This window comes from Mytilus californianus, unplaced genomic scaffold (assembly GCF_021869535.1).
Source record: "Mytilus californianus isolate M0D057914Y unplaced genomic scaffold, xbMytCali1.0.p SCAF_12, whole genome shotgun sequence".
NCBI lineage: Eukaryota > Metazoa > Mollusca > Bivalvia > Mytilida > Mytilidae > Mytilus > Mytilus californianus.
In genome coordinates, this window is record NW_026262604.1 from 19,789,020 (window position 1) to 19,815,505 (window position 26,486).

General features: G+C 32.6%; 2 protein-coding genes across 2 annotated transcripts in view; both read left to right on the forward strand.

Annotated features, from left to right (window-relative positions):
* The window catches only part of LOC127721485 (nascent polypeptide-associated complex subunit alpha, muscle-specific form-like), a 93,437-nt gene extending 83,193 nt beyond the window's left edge, over window positions 1-10,244 (forward strand). Inside the window, exon 12 of the transcript XR_007991269.1 lies at window positions 10,068-10,244. The gene's annotated coding sequence lies outside the window, so the exon portion shown is untranslated. The remainder of the gene's footprint in view (window positions 1-10,067) is intronic.
* The window catches only part of LOC127721491 (sodium-coupled monocarboxylate transporter 1-like), a 28,987-nt gene extending 6,832 nt beyond the window's left edge, over window positions 1-22,155 (forward strand). The window contains exons 6-18 of the mRNA XM_052228252.1: window positions 532-599; window positions 1,015-1,095; window positions 1,646-1,719; window positions 2,508-2,648; window positions 3,518-3,653; window positions 5,669-5,754; window positions 7,221-7,336; window positions 8,267-8,337; window positions 10,385-10,471; window positions 11,304-11,575; window positions 17,892-17,992; window positions 19,562-19,686; window positions 20,422-22,155. Of these exons, the coding sequence (XP_052084212.1) occupies window positions 532-599; window positions 1,015-1,095; window positions 1,646-1,719; window positions 2,508-2,648; window positions 3,518-3,653; window positions 5,669-5,754; window positions 7,221-7,336; window positions 8,267-8,337; window positions 10,385-10,471; window positions 11,304-11,575; window positions 17,892-17,992; window positions 19,562-19,686; window positions 20,422-20,553 (1,490 nt within the window). The 3' untranslated portion in view covers window positions 20,554-22,155. The remainder of the gene's footprint in view (window positions 1-531; window positions 600-1,014; window positions 1,096-1,645; window positions 1,720-2,507; window positions 2,649-3,517; window positions 3,654-5,668; window positions 5,755-7,220; window positions 7,337-8,266; window positions 8,338-10,384; window positions 10,472-11,303; window positions 11,576-17,891; window positions 17,993-19,561; window positions 19,687-20,421) is intronic.
* Window positions 22,156-26,486: the final 4,331 nt, after the last annotated feature.

Consider the following 26,486-nt stretch of genomic DNA (forward strand, 5'->3'; position numbering starts at 1 on the left):
AAATGTTACTTAACATAAAAATAAGGAGATGAGGTATGATTGCCAATGAGACAACTATCCACCAAAGTTCAAATAAAGTGGATGTTCGCAATTATAGGCAACTGTACATCCTTCAACAATGAGAAAAACCCATACCTTATAGTTGGCTATAAAAGGCCCCAACACGAAAAATATGAAACAATTCAATTGAGAAAACTAACTGCCTAATTTATAACAAAACAATTAACGAAAACCAAATATGACATACATGAACCAATGACCACTGAACCACAGGCTACTGACTTAGGACAGGCACATAAAGAATGTTATGGGGGTGGGGGAGGGGGGGGTTAAACATGTTTGTGAGCACTCACTTGTCTGTCTTAAGGTCAATAAACAAAATGTCCCATGATTTGATTTTCTAGTAATAAATTGTGTTGCTCTTTCAGTAGCTTATTGTTGAGATAACTTATTATTTAACCAATTGTGACTAATGACAAGCATATATGAATAAAAGGGACAACAATTCAATATTTGTTTTCTTTTTTTCAGTGAGTGGTTTCCCACAGTGGGCCTCTTTTATTATTATTGGTTGCATCTGTACATTTTATACATTTATGGTAAGAAAGTTTTTAAATACCTTTAGAATTATTTTGCTTACAGTATGGAATCTTTTTTTAAAGAAACATGAACTATTTCCAAAGTCTGTCAAAAATATCAACATCAGATGATAGTGGCTGTCAAAAGATGAGGTGGAAAAAGGGGGGATAGTGGAATTAAATAATCATAAATGGGAAAAATCACTTTGGAGCCAATTAAAAAAAACTCAAAAACAAAGATTGTGAAGAAAAATACTAAGCATATTTTAAAAAGAGTAATTATGAAATCCTTCAGGTAACAACAATCCTCCAGTTGAAAATTCTAGATATGTATTGAAAATGTGGGCCATAACTGTACAATATTTGCCATGAAAAAACATGAAAATTATTACCCACGTATCAAACTGTAGTAATTATTAATTTGTTCCTTTTACAGGGTGGACTTAAAGCTGTTATATGGGTGGATGTCTTTCAAGCTCTGATAATGGTAGCTGGTATATTAGCCATTGTCATTAGGGTAAGATGTCTTTATATTGTCAGGTTGTTTACTGGTAGGTTATGGGTCAACATTTACCTGTCTAGTTGGTGTGGGTCTGCTATATTTTCAAATAATCCTCATAGGAACAATTGGTGATTTATTTTCATAAGTCTGAATTGGTTAATTGATTGATTGAACTAGGTTTTACAACAAGCCAAAATTCAAACTTCCATTGCTATCATTTCAGTTTCAAATAAATCTGAATCCTGGAGTCAACGTTCAAATCATCTACAGTTTTCTTTTTGAAGAAAAGGCAAACAATTCATCATTAAAATAATTTTAATCCATTATTTCAGAATTAAATAACTAGGAAAAATTTGATTGTCTGTAGAATTATGTCTCAATAGATTGTTCTGGAACTTGTAAACTAGTCACAGAATTTTGTGTCTTTGTCTGCAAGATAAAACAATACTCCAATAAAGCTAAGAAAAAAGAAAATTGAAAATTATTTTATAGTGTAGATTTTTTCGAAATAATAAATTAAATTTGATTAAGATCTTGTTAGATTCTTTTTGTGTTACAATTTTAGGCAACACTAGATGTAGGAGGATTTGACCGTGTGTGGGAGATTAACTCCAAATGGAACAGAATAGATTTCTGGAAGTAAGTAATAAAAAGAGGGCTATCCAAACCATAAGCTGACAAACAATAAAAAGACTAACAAAATCTACATGAAAAAGAATAGAAGATTGAGCAACATAACCTCAGTCATAACTGGGGGTTGTGGATGAACTTGTGCGCTCTGGAAGGGTAGGCAGTTTTTTCTCCACTAGTGGCACCTGTTGTGTTGCACATGTCAAGCTGACATTTAGTGATTAGATGTACAGGGTGATGTCACAGTTCCCTAATGTTTAAACATAATCATATGGCACAGATAAAATGAGCTGCTTCGGATAGAAATCAACCTTATGCAAATGAATATCAATACGTCTGTTAAACTATTTTGGGTTGAAAAAATCTCTATGGTAACTGTTTGAAAATTGAGTTGATATAAGAGCCCTACAAAACAGACCAAAATTTATCTTCTATTTCTATTTGAAAGTTCCAACATCAATTAAAGTCTTGTACATGTAAATGTGTACGTACACTTGCATAAGGTCGATTTCTATCGGACGCAGCTCAAATGTTAGAAGGCATGAACTTATAATAATTGTATAATTATTAAGGATATTAGTCTAATCAAGGTACTCAGTAATAGTATTTTAGCATAAGGGTTAGCATAACATAGTAGCATCTGCAATTAACATTTAAACAACATTGAACACAGTCCCTAATCTTTTATCTTTAAAAAACTGTTTGTGATCAATGATAATTTAGCAATCGATTTGTATAGCTTAAAATGAACTGTAAACTTGTGTGTGTTCAATCTGTGTAATTTTTTTTCATTTCAGTTTTGATCCTGATCCTACAGTTCGTCACACTTTCTGGGCATTAGTAATTGGGGGAATGATCAACTGGACTGGAACCTATGGAGCCAGTCAGTCAAGTATCCAGAGATTTAGTGCCTTATCTTCACTTAATGAAGCAAGAAAGTACGTTTTACAGGGAAAAAAAACATCATTTTTGATGATTCTCAAATTCTGCAGTCCTAAGGAAAAGGTGCATAAAATAGAGAATGGAAATGGGGAATGTGTCAAAGAGACAACAACCCGACCAAAGAGTAAAAAACGTAGCCGAAGGCCACCAATGGGTCTTCAACACAGCGAGAATATCCTGCACCCGGAGGTGGACTTCAGCTGGCCCCTAAACAAAAATGTGTACTAGTTCCGTGAAAATTGACGTCATACTAAACTCCTAAACATATAAATGAACTAAAATTAAAAAACATACAAGACTAACTAAGGCACAAGGCTCCTGACTTGGGACAGACGCAAAAATGTGGCGGGGTTAAACATGTCTGTTTTGATTTGCTAGACAAAACAGCAATAAACAGATTTTGAGGATTATTGTAAATTCAGAAATTTTTACGAGGGTTTTATTAATGTGAATAATGCGACTGGGTGAGTATCGCAATAATAATGATTTAGTGTCATGCATTTCTACGAATTTAAATCAACTAAGTAGAATCTGAACAAAGTATGTTTTTAGATTTGAATGATCAATTTTGGACAATAGTGGTGGGTTATTTAAGGAATAACAGTATTGTATTTAAAGAATCAGTCAATTGGGGATTTGAAGGTTGCAAACACAGTTTTACTGGCGACACAGAGCATTACATGTCACATTTCATTAGAGTTGCAGTTGTATGTCCATTTGATGTGTGCTAAATTATGCTGGTTGTGGGGGGATTTTAGAAGACCTTTTCTTCCTTTGTCCATTTAAACGGAAAAGTTCATAATATATTGTTAAATTATTTCTAAGTTTTGAAAAATACTGTAAATTTTCTTTTTTTCATTTTCAGAGCAGTGATGTTGAATTGTGTAGGAGTATTTATAATGATAACGACATCATGTGTAGCTGGTATTTCTGTCTTTGCTTACTATGCAGAAAAAGGCTGTGACCCTCTTGCCAATAAAGATATTAAAAATTCCAATCAGGTGGGTATTGCAGTATAATTACATTACATGTATGTTTCATGAGGATCCGTTAGTTTGATTGGCTAACAACAATCCTGCGTCATTCAAAAATTAACCTTCATATCAAAATGAAATGTTACATTCGTGATGGCACATGCACCACAGAAAAGTGCACAGGTAATTAAAAGAAAAACTTGATAAAACTTTTTTTCATGGTCTTATTAGCATAAAAATGTAATTATAAAAAATGAATGCTTCTTTTTGTAATTGTGCACACATTTTTAGAATGAAGCGCTTCCACGCTTCATACAAAATGTGCTTCGGGCAACACTTTTATACCCCAATAAAATTGCAAAAAGAAGCATTCATTTCTTAAATAACAATGCTTGTTACTGTGGATTCATTATTTTTTGTGGCATATTAATTTTCATGGATTTCCTTGGGTAATGGTGAACTACAAATTTTAAACATTTAACAAATTAAACATTTACAATAGGTTTGCCTACATAATTTGGAAAAACCACGAAATCAAATATCTACAAAAATATTATTTTTCCTAATCTATGAAAATTGGTACAGCAGTTAATGATTTTTTATGTTTGAGCACATGGTGATTATTGTTTGGAGAATATAACGATTTTATTGTCGAGCCTTCGACTTTAGTCGAAAAAGCGAGACATAGCGATCCTATATTCCGTAGGCGTCTGCGTCGTTGGTGGCGTCCACAAATATTCACTCTGCGGTTAAAGTTTTTGAAATTTTAATAACTTTCTTAAGCTATCCTGGATTTCTATTAAACTTGGACAGAAGCTTGTTTATGATCATAAGATAGTATCCAGAAGTAAATTTTGTAAAAATAAAATTCCATTTTTTCCGTATTTTACTTATAAATGGACTTAGTTTTTCTGCCGGGAAATATTACATTCACTCTGTGGTTGAAGTTTTTAAAATTTTAATAACTTTCTTAAACTATCCTGGGTTTCTACCAAACTTGGACAGAAGCTTGTTTATGATCATAAGATAGTATCCAGAAGTAAATTTTGTAAAAAAATAAATCCATTTTTTCCTTATTTTACTTTTAAATGGACTTAGATTTTCTGCCAGGAAACAACACATTCATTCTGTGGTTAAAGTTTTTAAAATTTTAATAACTTTCTTATACTATTTTGGATATGTACCAAACTTGGACAGAAGCTTGTTTATGATCAAAAGCTAGTATCTAGAAGGAAATTTTGTAAAAAAATAAATCCATTTTTTCCATTTTTTACTTTTAAATGGACTTAGATTTTCTGCCAGGAAACAACACATTCACTCTGTGGTTAAAGTTTTTAAAGTTTTAATAACTTTCTTATACTATTTTGGATTTGTACCAAACTTGGACAGAAGCTTGTTTATGATTAAATGCTAGTGTCTAGAAGGAAATTTTGTTTTCTTCCAGTTAACATTACATTCAGTCTGCAGTTAAAGTTTTTAAACATTTATTAGATTCATAAACTATGCTGGATTTTCACCAAACTTGGACAGAAGCTTCTTACAATCAAAAGATAGTATCAAGAGGAATATTTTTATTGATTTACTTCCTCATTTTTGTTGAGCCTGCGATTAACAGAAAAAGTAGGCGAGACACTGGGTTCCGCGGAACCCTTACGAATTTTTAAAAGGGCTGTTCCATTAAAACATACATAGGACCCTAATTATGGGTGGGTGATAAAGACTATTTGTACATTGAAAACGAAAGACAAATTTATATAACCAAAAATAGGTTAACAGATGTATTGATATTCATTTGCATCAGGTCGATTTCTATCCAACACAGCTCATGTAATAGTTAACAGGTCACATGAACCTTTTTTGTATTAAAAAAGTGAAGTTTGCAAGCTTGCAAAAATGATATCACTCAGCTGATATTATTTTAGCCCTGAAGAGTTTCTAATTTGTTTATGATGACTTAATGATGGCCATGATTAAAAAATAAGTAATTCAAGTAATTGTCACAGCATATACTAGTAATTGTAAACCTTTATATTTGATTTTAGATCATTCCATATTTTGTATCAGAGATGCTAGGATTCCCTGGGATACCTGGTCTATTTATAGCTGGTCTTTTCTGTGGTGCTTTAAGGTGAGTTAAATTGTGGATATTAGATTAATGATATTATCAGACGCCCTCCATAAATTTGCTGTATTATTGTTGGACATATATAAAGAAAAGATCTACATGACAATCACAATGAAAAATTTGGAGACTGGTCTACTACCCCTTAACACTGTCACAAAATTTGTTACAATTACTGAAAGTTCTAACTGATGCCACTGGCCTACAACAATGAGCAAAACTCATACTATATACTTAGTTACTAAAAGCCCTGTCATGTCTGTTATGACAAAATGTAAAACAAAAGAAAAACAAATGGTCTCATTAAGGTGGTACATAACACTACAGGGAGATAACTCTGTAAAAATCAGCTGAACGTTTTAATAACGTTCTATTGTTAAGAAAATATTAAGCTCCTCAATGATCAAAATTAGTGTTTGTCAAACTGCTGTATATACAATGAAATTTGTCCGATAAAGTGTGTGATTCAAGTTTTTTGAAATTTTTATATTTTTGTCAAAGGGTCAAAGTCTATATTTTGTCAAAACTTTATGAAAATTAAACGAGCCAAATTAATTTTAGTCGAGGTGTTTGGTACCACCTTAATACTACAACAATGAACGAAAAAAATGAATGACACACAATAAGCAACTAGTGTCCTTTGTTCAATTAAATTCAATTTTTCACATGTCACACACAAGCTCAAGTTTGCTGTTGTGGGGATTGATGCAAATAAGCTCTAAAATTGCTTTTCAAGAGTTATAGGGCTTTAATCATGTTGATGATAAAAATTTAAGGCATTTTTTATACAGCAAAGAGAAGACTCTTTTGCAAGTGATTCTGCATAGCCTTTTTTACTGACTTCTGTTTGAATTTATTCTACAATATTCCATTTTATAAGGATCGTGAGGTGGGATATACTGATAAAATGGCAATTTCACGATGAATGAAAAATTAGAAAATGGCTATTTCATCAATTTGCATGAAACATAGTGAATGGATCAGCTTCAAGCACGAAAACATATAAAATAAAAATTGTTAACACAAATCATGAAAATAAACCTTCACCACCCTTTTTATGCCCCACCTAGGGGTATTATGTTTTTGGGTCAGGTTTTCGTTCGTCCGTACATACGTTCGTTCGTTCGTCTGTCTGTCCCGCTTCAGGTTAAAGTTTTTGGTCAAGGTAGTTTTTGATGAAGTTGAAGTCTAATCAACTTGAAACTTAGTACACATGTTCCCTATGATATGATCTTTCTAATTTTAATGCCAAATTAGAGTTTTGACCCAAATTTCACGGTCCACTGAATATAGAAAATGATAGTGCGAGTGGGGCATCCGTGTACTATGGACACATTCTTGTTCATTCTTGTAACAATTTCAATATGCAGATGTAGATGATAGTCATTTCTTTCACTCCTGGTGTAGCTATTTATTACAGCAGGTGTATGATTAAATTGTCAGGACAACTGATTTTTTTCTAATTTTTGCAGCACTTTGTCATCCAATCTCAGTTCTATGGTAGCTGTGACATATGAAGATATGATAAAGCCTTTCATCAAACCATCCAAGCCTGAAGCTGTTAAAATTAAAATCACAAAGTTATTAGGTATGTTCAAAAACTTCTTTTTATGGCACTTTTAAAGTGCATTCTATACATTTATACCCGATTTCACTATTAAGATATTGACCTATTACTTTTTATAGGAAGGTTCATAAATTGATTTATTGTCAAATTTGCATTCATTGTTCCTAACTGGCATCCATTATGGTTGCCCTAGTGGAATATTCTGTGATACCCAAATACTATCTTTTCCTTCAAAAAACTTTTTTAGTAGCAATTTTAAGCCAAAAATAATTGGGAAACATTTCAATTATAACACACATTTCAACATTGTATTTCCATATATGCATGATATGGAAAATCTAAATTTGACATCATTTAAACTCAGAGAAAGGCTATTATTTAGCCCTATTGACTCTTTGAAGCCTCTAGTTTTATATTTATGGTAACATAGAAAATTAAAATTATAAAAAGTTTTCCCATTTGCCAACTTAATTATTATGATTTTAAGAAAATATATATATATGTATTAAATATCACTTATTAGCAAATCAGTTTTTGTGCATGTTGGGCAGATTTTTGTCAAAAATGTGATGTTATTTATAAATGACCATTCACAAAAAAATTTTGCTTTGCTATTTAGAGCTATTTTCCTAATACTTGTAGTTTAAAGGTTTGGTTGGCTTGCTTGCTTTGCTTGTGCAATCGATAGATAGGTGGGGCGTCAGCTTGTATACATTATACTTAAATGTTATTGGATGTTAAGTATAATGCAGGGTATAATGTATACAAGCTGAAGCCCCGCCTATCTATTGATTGCAGCTGTCAATCTTAGTTACAATGCCTGGGAAAACATTTATACAAACAAAGCAAGCAAGCCAACCAAACCTTAAACTACAAGCTCTAGGAAAATAGCTCTAAACATAATAACCTTTGACTATTTCTAATAATGTTTTATACTTTTTGTCATTTCAGTTCTGATATATGGAGTTTTAGGAATATTAGTGACTTTTCTGTTCAGAAATTTAAAAGGGACTGTATTACAGGTAAGTGACATTGATTAGTGGTTAGACATTAGACATATTACTACCATCCTTTAAGAGAAGACTAGTCCGACAGATAACAGATCTATCTATCTGTCTGTAGGACTAGACTACTCTGAAAGGAGGGTAGTATACCTTACCTAATAATGACTTCACGGTTCAGCTAGCAAGCAAGCTAGTCAAAGATATTACCTTTACCTACACACTCAATACATTTTGCTGTAAGCAGAAACTTTAATTGAAGATTAATTTTCCTGGTTTCTTTTAGTTATAAGTGGTAATTATATGACCGCAAAAAAAATTTGCGGTCGTATATTGGTATGACGTTGGCGTCGTCGTCGTCCAAAGACACATTGGTTTTCGCACTCTAACTTTAGTTTAAGTGAATGGATCTTTATGAAGTTTTACCATAAGGTTCAATACCACAAAAGGAAGGTTGGGATTGATTGTTGGGGTTATGGTACCAACAGTTAAGGAATTAGGGGCCAAAAAGGGGCCAAAAATAAGCATTTTTGTAACTTCCAGTCATAACTTGTGTGTTAGTTAATGGATCTCTCTGACATTGTACCACAAGGTTCCATATCACAAAGGGAATGCTGGGATTGATTTGTGGGGTAATTGCCTCAAAATTTTAGGAATTAGGGGCCAAAAAAGGGGCAAAAAACAAGCATTTTTCTAGTTTCATGACAATAACTTGTGTGTAAGTGTATGGATCTTTCTGAAATTGTACTACAAGGTTCCAGATCACAAAGGGAAAGCTGGAATTGGGTTTGGGGGTAATTGCCCAAAACGTTTAGGATTAAGGGGCCAAAAATAAGCATTATTCTAGTTTCCAGACACTTACTTGTGTTCAAGTGTATGGATCTCTCTGAAATTGTACTGCAAGGTACCATACCACAAAGGGAAGGCTGGGATTGATTTTGGGGGTAATTGCCTCAAAATGTTAGGAATTAAGGGGCCAAAAAGGGGCAAAAAACAAGCATTTTTCTAGTTTCAGAACAATAACTTGTGTGTAAGTGTATGGATCTTTATGAAATTGTACTACAAGGTTCCATATCACGAAGGGAAAGCTGGGTTTGAGTTTGGGGGTAATTGCCCTTAACGTTTAGGAATTTGGGACCAAAAAGGGGCCAAAAAACAAGCATTTTTATAGTTTCCAGACAATAACTTGTGTTCAAGTGTATGGATCTCTCTGAAATTGTACTGCAAGGTACCATACCACAAAGGAAAGGCTGGGATTGAGTTTGGGGGTGATGAATCGTAAGGGGGTTCAAAAAATTTGGTGGGAGGGATTTTTTTTCCTTTTTATTTCTTTAATATTTTCCATTTTAAATTGGTTATTTCTGATTTATATATAAAAGCAAATAATAATGATATGGTTTGAATAGGTAAATTAAAAATTTATAAGTTCGTAGACCACATTCATTCTGTGTCAGAAACCTATGCTGTGTCAAATATTTAATCACAATCCAAATTCAGTGTGTATCAAGCTTGAATGTTGTGTCCATACTTGCCCCAACTGTTCAGGGTTCGACCTCTGCAGTCGTATCAAGCTTCACCCAGCGGAGCATTTTATTTTTTTATTAAAATAATTGTTTATTAAATTTGAATAGTTAATGTTTATTAAATGTTAAAATATTAAAATATTTCAAGCATATTTTAGATAAGAATGATCCTTGATCATTGTTAATGTGCTAGGACAGGAACAAAATAATAAACTCCTGATAGGTAAGGGCTATTCCATTAAAATGTATGTGGGAGGGTAGGAAAGGACTTTCAAAATATCCCTACAACCAAGAACCAATTTTTAGATAATTTTGCATAATGGTAATAGACGCATACTGAAAAAAGACCCATGACCCACATTCAATAATAAAAATTCCCTTCCTACCCTCCCACATACATTTTAATGGAATAGCCCTTATGAGATAATGCTCGTGTAGCATAACATTCAGATGGCTTCAATCTGTCTTGCTCTGTATGTTAATAAAAATACATCACTTAAGCTTATTGTTGTTGTTTAGCTTGAAGTCAATTTGTTTCCTTTCAGGCTTCCTTAAGCTTTATGGGCGCTGCTGGTGGTGCTCTCAATGGACTTATTATGTTGGGAGCTTTCTTCCCTTGGGCTAACTGGCAGGTAATAATTTTAGCTGAAATTATTTGATGACCTGGCCAAGTGAGTGTGAGCTCTGATCAGCTCTTTCTATCTTTCATTTGCCCATTGATCACTAATTGTTTGATCAAATTCTTCACGTGTAAAACAACTATAAGATAAGTTTAAATGTAAGTCAAAGACAGTTGTAGTTTCACAATTGTATATAGAATGGATTATTTCTCACATTACATGTATATATATCCATTTTAGAGTTTGACTGTGGGGTCATATTGAATAGAAACTATAACCCTTTGCTATAACTGCATAGCCGTAAACTATTTGCCTGCTACAGTACTTCTACCAGTTTGCATTAATTTGTTTATAAATTATGTCCATGGTTGCATAGAACTTTTATTAGAAAATTTGAATGTCTGATAGTATGTAATTAGTTGTTTGCATTTAAAAGTTTACAATCCAAATTGACTTGTTAGCATTAAAACTCAAGTCGGCTACCATGAAATTTTAAAATGGATTCTAACAGTATAGTAGTGTGTAAAACATAAAATAAAAACTGGCATGAATCTTGCTTAGACTTTTATATATTTTTGTCTTTTCTGGGGGCTATTACATTTGTATTATTTGGACCATTAAGGCTTTCACCATCAACATGTGTAGTGATATTATATTCAAAAAGTGAAATACCAGATTCCATTGAATCTTACTTAGACATATAATTTTCATTTTGCAGAGGACTATATTGTGGGAATCATTACAGGTCACAACATCAGCATGTGCAGTGATATTATATTTACAAAAGTAAAATACCAAACTCGATTGAATCTGTCTTAGAAATATAAGTTTTTTTATTTTGCAGGGGGCTATTGTTGGGACCATTACAGCTTATATCGTCAGCATGTGGATAGGTATAGGAAAATATACAGTTGTAGGGGTCAAGGACACCCTACCATCGCCTGTCTATAACTGTAGTATTTATATGTACAATGTTAGTATAGCAAGTTCTACAAACGTTACTATGACAACAATGTCTTCTATAGTTGCTTACAATACTAGTGGTATGTTGACAAACTATAGTATGCTTGTACCAAATTCAGAAAGCACTACCAGCAGTTTAATACAAGACTCACAGTGAGTATTTGTTGATTTGAAAATATGTTTTGCTAAAATTTGTATTATAAAATCAATTTGAAAATTCATTAAAAATGTCTAAAAGGAAATTGATGTAGAAAATTAGATGATTTCCACTTAGACTTTACTGCCATCAAATTATTTATTTTCACATGATTGTATTATAAATTGCTGTTGTCATGATGATTGCATATTCTATCCCCCCCCCAAACAAAAAATGATTTCCTTTATTCCAGTTATATATATCAAACTGGTGCTAGAGACTTGAACTTGCAGTGAGATGGCAGATTTTCCTCCATGTTGAAGGCCTCATTGTTATTTTGAGATGAAGAACAATCATAAAAGATCTTTCCCATTGGTTTTGATTTTTTCATGTTCTTCATAGTAATTTTGTTTAATGAATTCGAATAGATACACTGTATCCTTTCTTTTTTGGAGGTCCAGAAATATGCCTGACACTATGACATGTTGGTCAAATTGTGGTTTCGATCAGACATTTTTCGTCAATGTCAGGTAAAATTTCAATCTTTCCAGAAGACTGTTTTTAGATATAACAAAAATTTATTATGTCATAGTAATTAATTTATATTTGTTGGCAGATCAATTTTGTTGTCCCCCGCGCAACGCATTGCGGCGGACATAGAAATACCGGCGTCCGTCCGTCCGATCTTGTTAGCGCTCTCACGTGTACAGTTCTTGCCAGATTTTTATGAAACTTATATCATAGGTTTATATCAGCTATGTCTTGGACGAGTTCGAAAATCAGTGCTGATTAATTATTTTGAAAAGAGTTATGCTCCTTAGAAACATTAATTATATGGAAATTTGCATCGTTAGCACTCTCATGTGTACAATTCTTGCCAGATTTTTTTGAAACTTATATCATAAGGTTATATTAGCAATGTCTTGGACTAGTTCGAAAATCAGTGCAGATCAATTATTTTTAGAAGAGTTATGCCCCTTAGAAACATTAATTATAAAGAAACTTGCATTGTTAGCGCTCTTATGTGTACAATTCTTGCCAGATTTTTATGAAACTTATATCATAGGTTTATATCAGCAATGTCTTGGACAATATCGAAAATTAGTGCCAATCGATTATTTTTAAAAGAGTTATGTCCCTTGTAAATATTGATTATATGGAAAATTGCAATATTAGCGTTCTCATGTGTACAATTCTTGTCAAAATTTTATGGAACTTATATCATAGGTTTATATTAACAATGTCTTTGACGAGTTCTAAAATCAGTGCTGATCAATTATTTTTATACGACAAAGATATTACCTTTACCTACACACTCAATACATTTTGCTGTAAGCAGAAACTTTAATTGAAGATTAATATTCCTGGTTTCTTTTAGTTATAAGTGGTAATTATATGACTGCAAAAAAATTTTGAGGTCGTATATTGGTATGACGTTGGCGTCGTCATCGTCCGAAGACACATTGGTTTTCGCACTCTAACTTCAGTTTAAGTGAATGGATCTTTATGAAATTTTACCATAAGGTTCAATACCACAAAAGGAAGGTTGGGATTGATTGTTGGGGTTATGGAACCAACAGTTAAGGAATAAGGGGCCAAAAAGGGGCCAAAAATAAGCATTTTTGTAACTTCCAGACATAACTTGTGTGTTAGTTAATGGATCTCTCTGACATTGTACCATAGGGTTCCATATCACAAAGGGAATGCTGGGATTGATTTTGGGGGTAATTGCTTCAAAATTTTGGAAATAAGGGGCCAAAAAAGGGAAAAAAAACAAGCATTTTTCTAGTTTCATGACAATATTTTGTGTGTAAGTGTATAGATCTTTCTGTAATTGTACTACAAGGTTCCATATCACAAAGGGAAAGCTGGAATTGAGTTTGGGGGTAATTGCCAAAAAGGGCCAAAAATAAGCATTTTTCTAGTTTCCAGACAATAACTTGTGTTCAAGTGTATGGATCTATCTGAAATTGTACTGCAAGGTACCACACCACAAAGGGTAGGCTGGGATTGATTTTCGGGGTAATTGCCTCAAAATTTTAGGAATTAGGGGCCAAAATCAAGCATTTTTCTAGATTCAGGACAATAACTTGTGTGTTAGTGTATGGATCTTCATGAAATTGTACTACAAGGTTCCTTACACAAAGGGAATGCTGGGTTTGATTTTGGGGGTAATTGCCTCTAAATTTTAGGAATTAGGGGCCAAAAAAGGGGCAAAAAACAAGCATTTTTCTAGTTTCATGACAATAACTTGTGTGTAAGTGTATGGGTCTTTCTGAAATTGTACTACAAGGTTCCATATCACAAAGGGAAAGCTGGAATTGAGTTTGGGGGTAATTGCCCAAAACGTGAAGGAATAAGGGGCCAAAAAGGGGCCAAAAATAAGCATTTTTCTAGTTTCCAGACAATAACATGTGTTCAAGTGTATGGATCTTTATGAAATTGTACTACAAGGTTCCATATCACAAAGGGAATGCTGGGATTGATTTTAGGGTAATTGCCTCAAAAGTTTAGGAATTAGGGACCAAAAAAGGGGCAAAAAACAAGCATTTTTCTAGTTTCATGACAATAACTTGTGTGTAAGTGTATGGATCTTTCTGAAATTGTACTACAAGGTTCCATATCACAAAGGGAATGCTGGGTTTGATTTTGGGGGTAATGCCCAAAACATTTAGGAATAAGGGGCCAAAAAGGGCCAAAAATAAGCATTTTCTAGTTTCCAGACAATAACTTGTGTTCAAGTGTATGGATCTCTCTGAAATTGTACTACAAGGTACCATACCACAAAGGGAAGGCTGGGATTGATTTTGGGGGTAATTGCCTCAAAATTTTAGGAATTAGGGGCCAAAAAGGGCAAAAAAACAAGCATTTTTCTAGTTTCAGAAAAATAACTTGTGTGTAAGTGTATGGATCGTTATGAAATTGTACTACAAGGTTCCATATCACAAAGGGAAAGCTGGGTTTGAGTTTGGGGGTAATTTCCCAAAAACGTTAAAGAATTTGGGGCAAAAAAGGGGAAAAAAAACAAGCATTTTTCAAGTTTCCAGACAATAACTTGTGTTCAAGTGTACGGATCTCTCAGAAATTGTATTGCAAGGTACCATACCATAAAGGGAAGGCTAGATTGAGTTTGGGGGTGATGAATCATAAGGGGGTTCAAAAAATTTGGGGGGAGGGATTTTTTTTTCCTTTTTTTTTTTTCCTTTTCCATTTTAAATTGGTTATTTCTGATTTATATGTAAAAGCAAATAATAATTATATGGTTTGAATAGGTCAATTAATAATTTATAAGTTCTTAGACCACATTCATTCTGAGTCAGAAACCTATGCTGTGTCAAATATTTAATCACAATCCAAATTCAGTGTGTATCAAGCTTGAATGTTGTGTCCATACTTGCCCCAACTGTTCAGGGTTCGACCTCTGCGGTCGTATCAAGCTGTGCCCAGCGGAGCATTTTATTATAAGAGTTATGCCCCTTGGAAATATTACTTATATGGAAAAGTTCCTTATGGGCGCTCTAATGTGTACAATTCTTGCCAGTTTGTTATGAAATTTATATTAAAGGTTTATATCATCAATGTTTTTGAAGAGTTCGAAAATCAGTGCCGATCTATTATTTTTAAAAGAGTTATGCCCCTTGGAAATATTGATTATATGGAAAATTGTATTGTTAGCACTCTCATGTGTACAATTCATGCCAGATTTTCATGAAATTTATACTTTAGGTTTATATCATCAATGTCTCAAACAAATTTGAAAATCAGTGTTGATCAATTATTTTTAAAAGAGTTATGTCCCTTGGAAATATTGATTATATGGAAAATTGCATTGTTAGTGCTCTCATGTGTACAAATTCTTGCCAGAATTTTATGAAACTTATATCATAGGTTTATATCAGCAATGTCTTTGACACTTTCAAAAATAAGTGCTGATCAAATATTTTTAACGAGTTATGGGAAAAATTAGTTATAACAGAAATCACAATGCATTTGCTCTGAAGCCTTCATTTCTCTAAGATATTTATAAATTGTTGTAAAGAAAGAAAGAATTTTTTTTTTTAGTTATTGCCCTTGTACTTTGGATAGATAAAATATGTGCAACGTGGGGGATATTAGAACTCTATTCTTGTATTTACCTTGCATCAATAAAAAATAAATGGGATGTTTACCATGTTAAAGGATGTATTCTTCTGAGGTTTCAGTCTCTGGAATTATTTCCAAAATATGTGATACAAGTGGAAAATATCAATGAATATAAAAAATATCATAATCAAACTAAACTCTGTGAAAAAATTGTGTACTTACAATAAGTAGTTTTTGAGTAATTAAATTTTCAAATTTTATAACCAATCTGATAAGCGTCTTCAGCCAAAATAGGTGAGGGTACAAGGAAATGATTTTACCAAAGATATGTACATCCCATATCAATTTTTTCTTTTCAAAATTCTTAGATATGTATTTTTTCAATCATTTATAACCAAGAAGTGGAAATAATATGCTTTTTGTTCTAAAAAAAAGAGAAAAATCCCAAACTTACAAAATTGACAGCATTTGACTCGAAAAAAGCAACAACATGTTATAAAACTTTCTAATATTAACACCAACCTATAGTTTTATATGACTGCAAAAAAAATTTGCGGACGTATATTGGTATGACGTTGGCGTCGATGTCGTCGTCGTCCGAAGACACATTGGTTTTCGCACAATAACTTTAGTTTAAGTGAATGGATCTCTATGAGATTTTACCATAAGGTTCAATACCACAAAAGGAAGGTGGGGATTGATTTTGGGGGTTATGGTACCAACAGTTAAAGAATTAGGGGCCAAAAATAAGCATTTTTGTAACTTCCAGACAATAACTTGTGTGTTAGTGTATGGATCTCTCTGACATTGTACCACAAGGTTCCATATCACAAAGGGAATGCTGGGATTGATTTTAGGGGTAATTGCCTCAAAATTTTAGGAATTAGGGGCAAAAAAGGGGTAAAAAACAAGCATTTTTATAGTTTCAGGACAATAACTTGTGTGTAAGTGTATGGATCTTTATGAAATTGTACTACAAGGTTCCATATCACAAAGGGAAAGCTGAATTTGAGTTTAGGGGTACTTGCCCTAAACGTTTAGGAATTTGGGGCCAAAAAACAAGCATTTTTCCAGACAATAACTTGTGTTCAAGTGTACAGATCTCTCTGAAATTGTACTGCAAGGAACCATACCAGAAAGGGAAGGCTGGGATTGGATCTCTCCGAAATTGTACTGCAAGGTACCATACCACAAAGGGAAGGCTGGGATTGAGTTTGGGGGTGATGAATCATAAGGGGGTTCAAAAAATTTGGGGGGGGATTTTTTTTTCTATTTTAAGACTTTTATGATGTATTTAAATTGGTAATTATGGTTGCAAACTCCATTGGAAATTTGAATTGAGATTATGACCATATCTTGAGGGAAAGAATTTTTTTTTGGAAAAGGGGTGGGGAGGTGAAAAATAAAATAAGGTGGGAAGGGGGTTAAAAAGAAGTTGTGGGGGCAATTTTTTTTTTTTATTTCAGATTTCAGAAATTAAAAAGAAAATTTCTTGAAATATTATTTCTTTTTGCAAAAAAAGGGGGGTAAACATTTTTTTTTTTTGGGGGGAGGGATCAATATGCAATAGCATAGTGTATTTCACAAAAGCAAAAAAAAAGGGGGTACATTTTTTTTTTAGGTGGGGGGGGGGGGGTCAATTTCGCAACAGCATAGTGTATTGCACAAAAGCAAAAAATTGAATATGAATTCAAATCATATAACCAATTCTAAGTTCTTTGACTACAGTTATTCGGTGTCAGAAACCTATTATGTGTCAAATATTTAATTACAATCCAAATTCAGACCTGTATCAAGTGCGAATATTGTGTCCATTTTTGCCATAACTGTTCATGGTTGGAACTCTGTGGTTATATCCAGCTGCGCTCAGTTAAATTTATTCAGATTGGTCCACTTCATCTTTAGTGAAAGTATGAAAAAAAGTTTAATTGTGAAATTGTGATTTTTTTCATGATAATAGCCCAAAAATGGGTAAAATTGATGAAAAATGGGGAAATCATAAAAAAAGGGTACTTTCAAACAGCTGTAGCAAAAAAAGAAATGCACCACCATATAATTTTTTCTTCGTCAGTTACTTTCTTACAGTCATATAAACCCAAAAATTAGGTTAAGAAAAAAAGTTTAATTCTAGAAATGTTTGGCTCCTCAGAGGTGTACATCCTTAAGATATTAAGATAAAAAGCAAACAATAAAAAATTAAACAAAATTATCTTTATTCATTAAAACTGTTGATTTCTTTTTTCATTTCAGACCAGGCTTAGAAAGTTTTTATAGCTTGTCCTACCTCTGGTATTCAACATTTGGGATGCTAATTACCTTTGTGGTTGGACTTACAGTCAGCTTTATTACAGGTAAGTTGTTTATTCCTAATTTGGGATGTTAATTACCTTTGTGATTGGACTTCTAGTCAGCTTTATTACAGGTAAGTTGTTTATTCCTCATTTGGGATATTAATTACCTTTGTGGTTGGACTTACAGTCAGCTTTAGTACAGGTAAGTTGTTTATTCCTCATTTGGGATGTTAATTACCTTTGTGATTGGACTTCTAGTCAGCTTTATTACAGGTAAGTTGTTTATTCCTCATTTGGGATGTTAATTACCTTTGTTGTTGGACTTCTAGTCAGTTTTATTACAGGTAAGTTGTTTATTCCTCATTGGGTATGTTAATTACCTTTGTTGTTGGACTTCTAGTCAGCTTTATTACAGGTTAGTTGTTTATTCCTCATTTGGAATGTTAATTACCTTTGTGGTTGAACTTCTAGACAGCTTTATTACAGGTTAGTTGTTTATTCCTCATTTGGGATGTTAATTACCTTTGTGGTTGGACTTCTAGTCAGCTTTATTAAAGATATGTTGTTTTCATCTAGCCACTCTTTTCTGGATAAAACAAATGTCTAGCTACTAAATTCCAGCAGACTTGTCAGCCAGTAGTTAGAAAATTGACCATGAACCTGTCATACATCCAATAAATGGATTTTAATTAGATACCACATTTGATCTAACCCTGCAAGATCCTGTAGTTACACACTTTATTAATATAAATATGTCATAAAAGCAAATGAAATATAGAAAATAAGTTGTTTTACTTCCTAATAAAATTACAGTATTGTAGGTACTGTAAACCCCGACTTCCATTTGTCTCTGGTAGATAGTCTAATTTTCAATCATACCACATCTTCTTATTGTTATATTATGTTCATGAGGATTATTTTTTGCCACCTTCGCTTGTAGAAAAATATTGTATATAGTCTCAAAATGGTAAACTTAGATCTTCTCATACAGTGGATTTACTATTATTCGTGGGATACCAATTTTTATGGATATTGTGGGTTAAGGGGGTACAGAACACCTAAGGGAGTTAACTCTTTTAAATATCAGCTGAACGTTTTAATCATATACTATTAGTTAAGAGAAGTCAAGCTTCTCAATGATCAAAATTAGTGTTTATCAAACTGCAATAATCCAATGAAATTATTCCTATAAAGTGTGTGGTTCAAATTTCTTGAAATTTTCATTATTTTGTCAACTGGTCAAAGTAAATATTTTGTCAAAATTTTATGTAAATTAAACGAGCAAAATTTATTTTAGTCAAAGTGTTGGGTACCCCCTTAAGGTAAACCAGGAATTCAAATGATCAACGAATTACAAATTATCTATGGGTTTGTATGCAGACTTTGTCAAAACCAGGAAATCAAATAACCTTGAAATTACAAGTTTTCCTCAATCCACAAAAATTCAGTACCACGAAAATAAATATATCCACAGTATATGAAAACATGTGGAAAATATTGATATGAATCCCTGCTATATCGGCTAAAAAAGTCTTTAACATGAAAGAAAGTATTTGCAAAAATAAGTTAAGTCTGCACAATTTATCTGTCGGTTAGACACTAATCATGATCTTAATATTCTACTTTCAGGTCCAACCAAACCAGAGGATGTGAACCCTGATCTCATGATACCTATTTTTGATAGACTCTTCTGGTTTTGTTTGCCAAAGAAAGTTCTACATTTCTTACGTTTTGGTGTAGATTACGAACCAGATGTGAGTTGAATAAAAATTGATTTTGTTTCAGTCAATATATTACATATTCTTCAAAATCATTGCCTGATATTTTTTTTCTTTGAATGTGTATCTTATTGCTTAAAAATTCAACTATTTTGGATATTTGTATTTTCACAATTTTAAGTTTAAGCAAATTTCAAAGTGGTTTTAGGTTTTTAACAAAATTGAAAAAATTCCTTTGAATGTCGATAAAGTGAAAAACTACCCTCTTTTTTATGTATATTTTAGAGATGTCATTACCAAAAAAACATGGCAAAACCACACATAAATCAAGTATAATGCATACATGAAATGATCATATATTATAGTTTTCAAACTGAAACCAAGATTTTGGAAATTTTATGCTAAAATTTAAAAAAAAAACAGGAGCAAGAAAAAAAAAAGAAAGAAAAATATAAACAGACCAGAGTTATAAAATGCTTTTGAAGATCAATAAGAAAATGGCTTGTAAGTGATTGGGGAATTGAAAACTTAGATGGTAAGTCAAGTAACCAAATACATTACCCTTTTCCCCTAAGAGTTAGATATAAGATCTAGATGAAATTTCTGTTATTTTCAAGTATTAAACAGAAGAATATCAAATGCTATGTTTTCCATTATTTTTGGCCTATCATTGGACTATCAAATAATATTTTCATTGTTGTTGCCTAAAATTGTTGTTGTTTTCTCTGAACAGCTGGATTTTGAAATTCATCCAGTTCAATATATTTGCAGAATGGAGCGGACAATGACAGTGGTGTCACAGAGACAACATTTAAGAGTTCAAGTGAAGTGGCAAGAGTAGACGGTGAGGATGCCAAACATCAGGAACTTCAACCCTTGTCACATAAACATATTGAATCATAACAACAGCTTTTATCATGATCTCTTCATTTTGAGGGTACTGAGGGGGATATTTATGTATTTATACTGTTATATTTTGAATATGCCTGTCCATTTAATTTCTTTTCAGTGGTTCATTTGCCAACTACCAACTTTATTCCAATTTTAGAATTTTTTGCTAAGGGAAATAACACCTAGGCAAGACAAACTGGATTCCTGCCAATACAAACATTATGGAAAGAGCATGATTTAATGTAGTTCAGCTTTTGAAAATTTTCCTTGCGTAATCAAGTTTTTTGCAATTCTATTATCAACATAAATGTGAGATGCAAGTTTGAAAATGAAAAAGTTATTTTCAGATTCTATACAATTCACCTTTCTCACTCTGCTTGCTCCATTTTGGTAGTGATACAGTTTATCCTATGCCGGTGTTGTTTCCCTTTGCTAAAATTGGTAATGGAGGTGGTATTTGGCAAATGGACCTTATAATGATGTATTTTCCTATTTAAAGTAAACTGCGTAAGTGTAAAATTTGCAACAAAATTGTCTGACCATGAAAATCAAAAGGGCTGTTCCAGAATTATTATAAATTGTATGAGGTTTGGGGTGTCAGAAGGCACATCTATTAAATTTTAAAGGATGATGATTATTTAAGAAAGATAGCCTGAACAATTATAGAAGATATTCAATTAGAATGTAATTCATGGCAGCTAAATAAAAAGAGGCTTTGTGCCCCATCCCCTCCTGCAATACATTTATATCTGGAACACCCCTTAGAAAATGTATACAAAGTCTAAGCTCCAAATTAAAACATATCCAAAGAAGATCTTTCCAAAATTTCTGGAAAAATAGAATCTTATAAGAAATCCCTTGTAGCCTGTTAACGGTATATTTTACATATCTTTAAGGGAAGCAACACATATCATGAATGAAAGGAGTTTGTGTACATGTCAAGGAGACAGAAACCAAAGATTACAAGTTCATGAAAAAAATATAGAACATCTACATCAAAATTAAACTAAAGAAAAGAGGAATGATACATTTTTATATTTTTCAAAGTGTTAATTATATAATCAGTCAGTCACAATTATTTCATAAGATAAAAAGTATTGTAAATATTTTTATTTAGCATATTATTTTAAAAACTCAACAAGATGTTTGCTTATCTTGTTTTTGACTTTTTGTCAGATATTCGGAATCCTCTGATTTTATCTATGAAGTGCCATTAAATTAAATGTTTTGCCTACTCCCTTCTTTTCTTTTCAGAATTTTATTACATAGTTTAAAAATGTTATAAAATTTTTGTTATTTTTCCAAAGTTTTTAAAAGAAAAAAGGAGTCATCGTTAAACATATCAAAAATCTAGAGAGAATAATTTCACGCCAAGTTTTCAGTGGCTCATATCTCAAAAACCAGGACAGAGACCTTTCAGTTTTTCGGCTTTTTTATTCTGTTATTTATAAAAAGGTGTTATTTTGAAACAGAGCAGGGAACATCCTTAAAAAGTTATATCATTCATAACTAAGTATTAAAAGTTTATTTTATTTCATGTTTGAAAAGTTGTTATAGAAATTTGTTTTCATTTTCCTAACATTAATGAGATTTACCATGATATTATTATATGCCATTTTTGTCGAGCCTGCGACTTTTGTCGCAGAAAGCTCGACATAGGGATAGCGATCCGGCGGCGGCGGCGGCTACGGCGGCGGCGGCGTTAGCTAACTTCTTAAAAGCTTTATATTTTAGAAGATGGAAGACCTGGATGCTTCATACTTTGTATATGGATGCCTCATGTTACGAAGTTTCCGTCAGTCACATGTCCAATGTCCTTGACCTCATTTTCATGGTTCAGTGACTACTTGAAAAAAAAGTTCAGATTTTTTGTAATGTTAAATTCTCTCTTATTATAAGTAATAGGATAACTATATTTGGTATGTGCGTACCTTGCAAGGTCCTCATGCCCGTCAGACAGTTTTCACTTGACCTCGACCTCATTTCATGGATCAGTGAACAAGGTTAAGTTTTCGTGGTCAAGTCCATATCTCAGATACTATAAGCAATAGGTCTAGTATATTCGGTGTATGGAAGGACTGTAAGGTGTACATGTCCAACTGGCAGGTGTCATCTGACCTTGACCTCATTTTCATGGTTCAGTGGTTATAGTTAAGTTTTTGTGTTTTGGTCTGTTTTTCTTATACTGTATGCAATAGGTCTACTATATTTGGTGTATGGAATGATTGTAAGGTGTACATGTCTAGCTGGCAGGTGTCATCTGACCTTGACCTCATTTTCATGGTTCAGTGGTCAAAGTTAAGTTTTTGAGTTTTGATCTTTCTTTCTAATACTGCATGCAATAGGTCAGCTATATTTGGTGTATGGAATGATTGTAAGGTGTACATGTCTAGCTGGCAGGTGTCATCTTACCTTGACCTCATTTTCATGGTTCAGTGGTCAAAGTTAAGTTTTTGAGTTTTGGTCTTTTTTTGTCGAGCCTTTGACTTTTGTCGAAAAAGCGAGACATAGCGATCCTACATTCCGTCGGCGTCGTCGTCGTCGTCGTCGTCGGCGGCGTCCACAAATATTCACTCTGTGGTTAAAGTTTTTGAAATTTTAACAACTTTTTTAAACTATCCTGGATTTCTACCAAACTTGGACAGAAGCTTGTTTATGATCATAAGATTATATTCAAAAGTAAATTTTGTAAAAAAAAAAAATCCATTTTTTCCGTATTTTACTTATAAGTGGACTTAGTTTTTCTGCCAGCAAACATTACATTCACTCTGTGGTTAAAGTTTTTGAAATTTTAATAACTTTCTTAAACTATCCTGGATTTCTACCAAACTTGGAAAGAAGCTTGTTTATGATCATAATATAGTATCCAGAAGTAAATTTTGTAAAAAAAAAATTCCATTTTTTCCATATTTTACTTATAAATGGACTTAGTTTTTCTGCCAGTTAACATTACATTCACTCTGTGGTTAAAGTTTTTAAAATTTTAACAACTTTCTTAAACTATCCTGGATTTGTACCACACTTGGACAGAAGCTTGTTTATGATCAAAAGCTAGTATCTAGAAGGAAATTTTGATAAAATTTTGTTCCATTTTTTCCGTATTTTACTAATAAATGGACTTAGTTTTTCTTCCAGTCAACATAACTTACATTCTGCAGTTTAAGTTTTTAAAACATTTATTAGATTCATAAATTATCCTGGATTTTTACCAAACTTGGACAGAAGCTACTTACAATCAAAAGATAGTATAGAGAGGAATATTTTTATAAATTTTTTTCCTCATTTTTGTTGAGCCTGCGATTAACAGCAAAAGTAGGCGAGACACTGGGTTCCGCGGAACCCTTACGAATTTTTCTAATACTATATGCAATAGTTCAACTATATTTGGTGTATGGAAATATTTTATGATCTATATGTCAGTCACGCAGGTTTTATTTGACCTTGACCTCATTTTCAAGGTTCATTGCTCAGTGTTAAGTTTTTGTGTTTTCGTCTGTTTTTCTTAAACTATAAGCAATAGGTCAACTATATTTGTTGTATGGAAGAATTGTTAGCTGTACATGCCTGCCTAGCATGGTTCATCTGACCTTGACCTCATTTTCATGGTTCATTGGTCAATGTTTAGTTTACTTGGTTAATGTTAAGTTTATGTGACAGTTGTAATAAAGCTTTATATTTAGGACTATCAACATAATATCAATGATTAGTAAAGAAGGCGAGACATTTCAGCCTGTGCACTCTTGTTTAATGATTTATACATGTAAACACCTGTTATCAGAATGACCTCATAACTATTACATCTACAATCATGCTTCACAGTTTGTATTTAGATTAGATTATTGATAGTTTTTCAAACGAGAGAGTGTTTCTCGGCTGCAATCTCACCAAGGGCAACAGCTTTGAGATAAGATGGGGCCAAGAAACATCCTCGAGTTTGAAAGACCACTGATAATCTGTTTATCGCTATTTTGCCTATGATGTTGTTGATGTTTACATTTATGATGGCACGTGCGCCCTTACTTTCTGACGATAATTTTCTATCTCATGCGAGCAGTATGAAATGAAAAATTATCACAAAAAAAGATCAAAAGAAAATTACACAAAATAGAGATAAACGATAAGTACAAAATTATTTATTGAAAACTGTAAATGTGTAGATGGGAAGTAAGCATGATAAAATATTGATATTTCAAATTATTTGGGGTTCACATTTGAAGTTCAGACTAATCTTCAGAAATCAAGTATCCACAAAATGCAATTTTTCCTAATCTCACTAAAATTTTCTCCACAAAAATAAATAAATCCACAATATTTCATACACATGCATATCATTAATTACACTGTAAAAGGAAAAGGTGGTCCAAGATTGCCGTTGGAATCCTTATAAAATTCATTGTTCATAATTTTCAAGAATTCTCTATTCTCAATTGACAAAACTGCTGTTTTTTTAAAATATCATCTATCTGTTATGTTTCTATGTCTTAACAGTTATGTCAAATGGTGGATGTTGATAAATTTTTTTGTCTTGCCTTTTATCAATAGAGGGGTATTATGTTTTTTTAGTCTGTGTCCATTTGTCTGTTCCATAGTTGAACTAACTTTATAGTTAATGGTTCCAATTATACTGCATTACAACAATTAATTTTTATTCAGTGATGTTTGAGTGCAAAATGTTCGAAAAGCCAAAGCCTAATACAAACATAAAGAGCTGATGGAATCAAAAAGTAAAGCCAAACCTGGATAATAGACAACTTTCCAATTCCAGTTTTATGAATCAACTGCCCTGGTTGATCAGTGGTCATATGGGGAAAATGCGGAATAGAACATTGTTACGTGAAGATATTTGCTTTGTGACATCAAATTTTTTCTGGGAAAATTCTTTCAATGAAAAATCGTGTATGGATCAGAGCTATTCATGAGGGAGATCCATTCCTTTAATTAAAATGATTTTCCAATGTTTTATAATGGGAAATTTCGATAAAGTTTTGATAAAGATAGTTTACAATGAAGTTTTTTATATATCTTTACTATGATGTCGACTTTTGGAGAAAAAAATCCAAATTAAGGTTTTAACCCAGATTTTTCTGTTCTTTGAACAATGGAATATGATGGTTTAAGGGGAGCAGTTTGTTATTGGGTTTTTGTGTGGTTGGTTTGAACTCAATTTCCATATGTGAGGGTAGGAATGCCCTTTATCTTCAAGCATCAAGCGTCCCTTTTTCGCTATCGTTAGCATCAAATGAGCACGAATTTTTTATCGTCATACATCAAATCTCATTCTGTAGCTACTGTTAGCATCAAATACAGTAAAATATTAATCGTAAACGTTATTTTAACAAGTATTTTACCGTCAATTGTCATATTGGGTACCCCATTCCTACCCTCATATGCATTCCAATTTTCTAATGTTCTGTTTAAAGCCAAATGTTATGCTTACTAATACAACAAAGATTTCTGCTTTAAATGAATATTCTGAGAAGAGGAATAAAGTTTAAAAAGGTTTTGTTAACTTATGTTAGCTTATTGTAAATTGTTATTATGGATGCTCAAGATTAAAATTTTGCTTATATAAATGATGTTAGTTGTTATTTGCCTCAATATATAATAAAAACAAAGATACCAGGCTTATAATTGTGTACGCCAGATGCTTGTTTCATCTACAAAGGACTCACCAATGATGCTCGAATAAAAAGTTTAAAGGCCAATTAAAGGTATGTACATTTTTATATGCCGTTTTCAGGACATATTATGGTACACTGTGTCCTGTCTGTCGGTCTTTCCGTCCGTCTGTGTCATCATGTCGACAATAACTCAAAAACTCTTTAACCAATTTGCATGAAACTTCTGTGAATTGTTTATATCTATTGAAGTAAGCTCCCTTTCGATTTTTATAAATTTTAGATTTTACGTTTCCGAGTTATGGGATTTTATTCATAAAAAAGGGG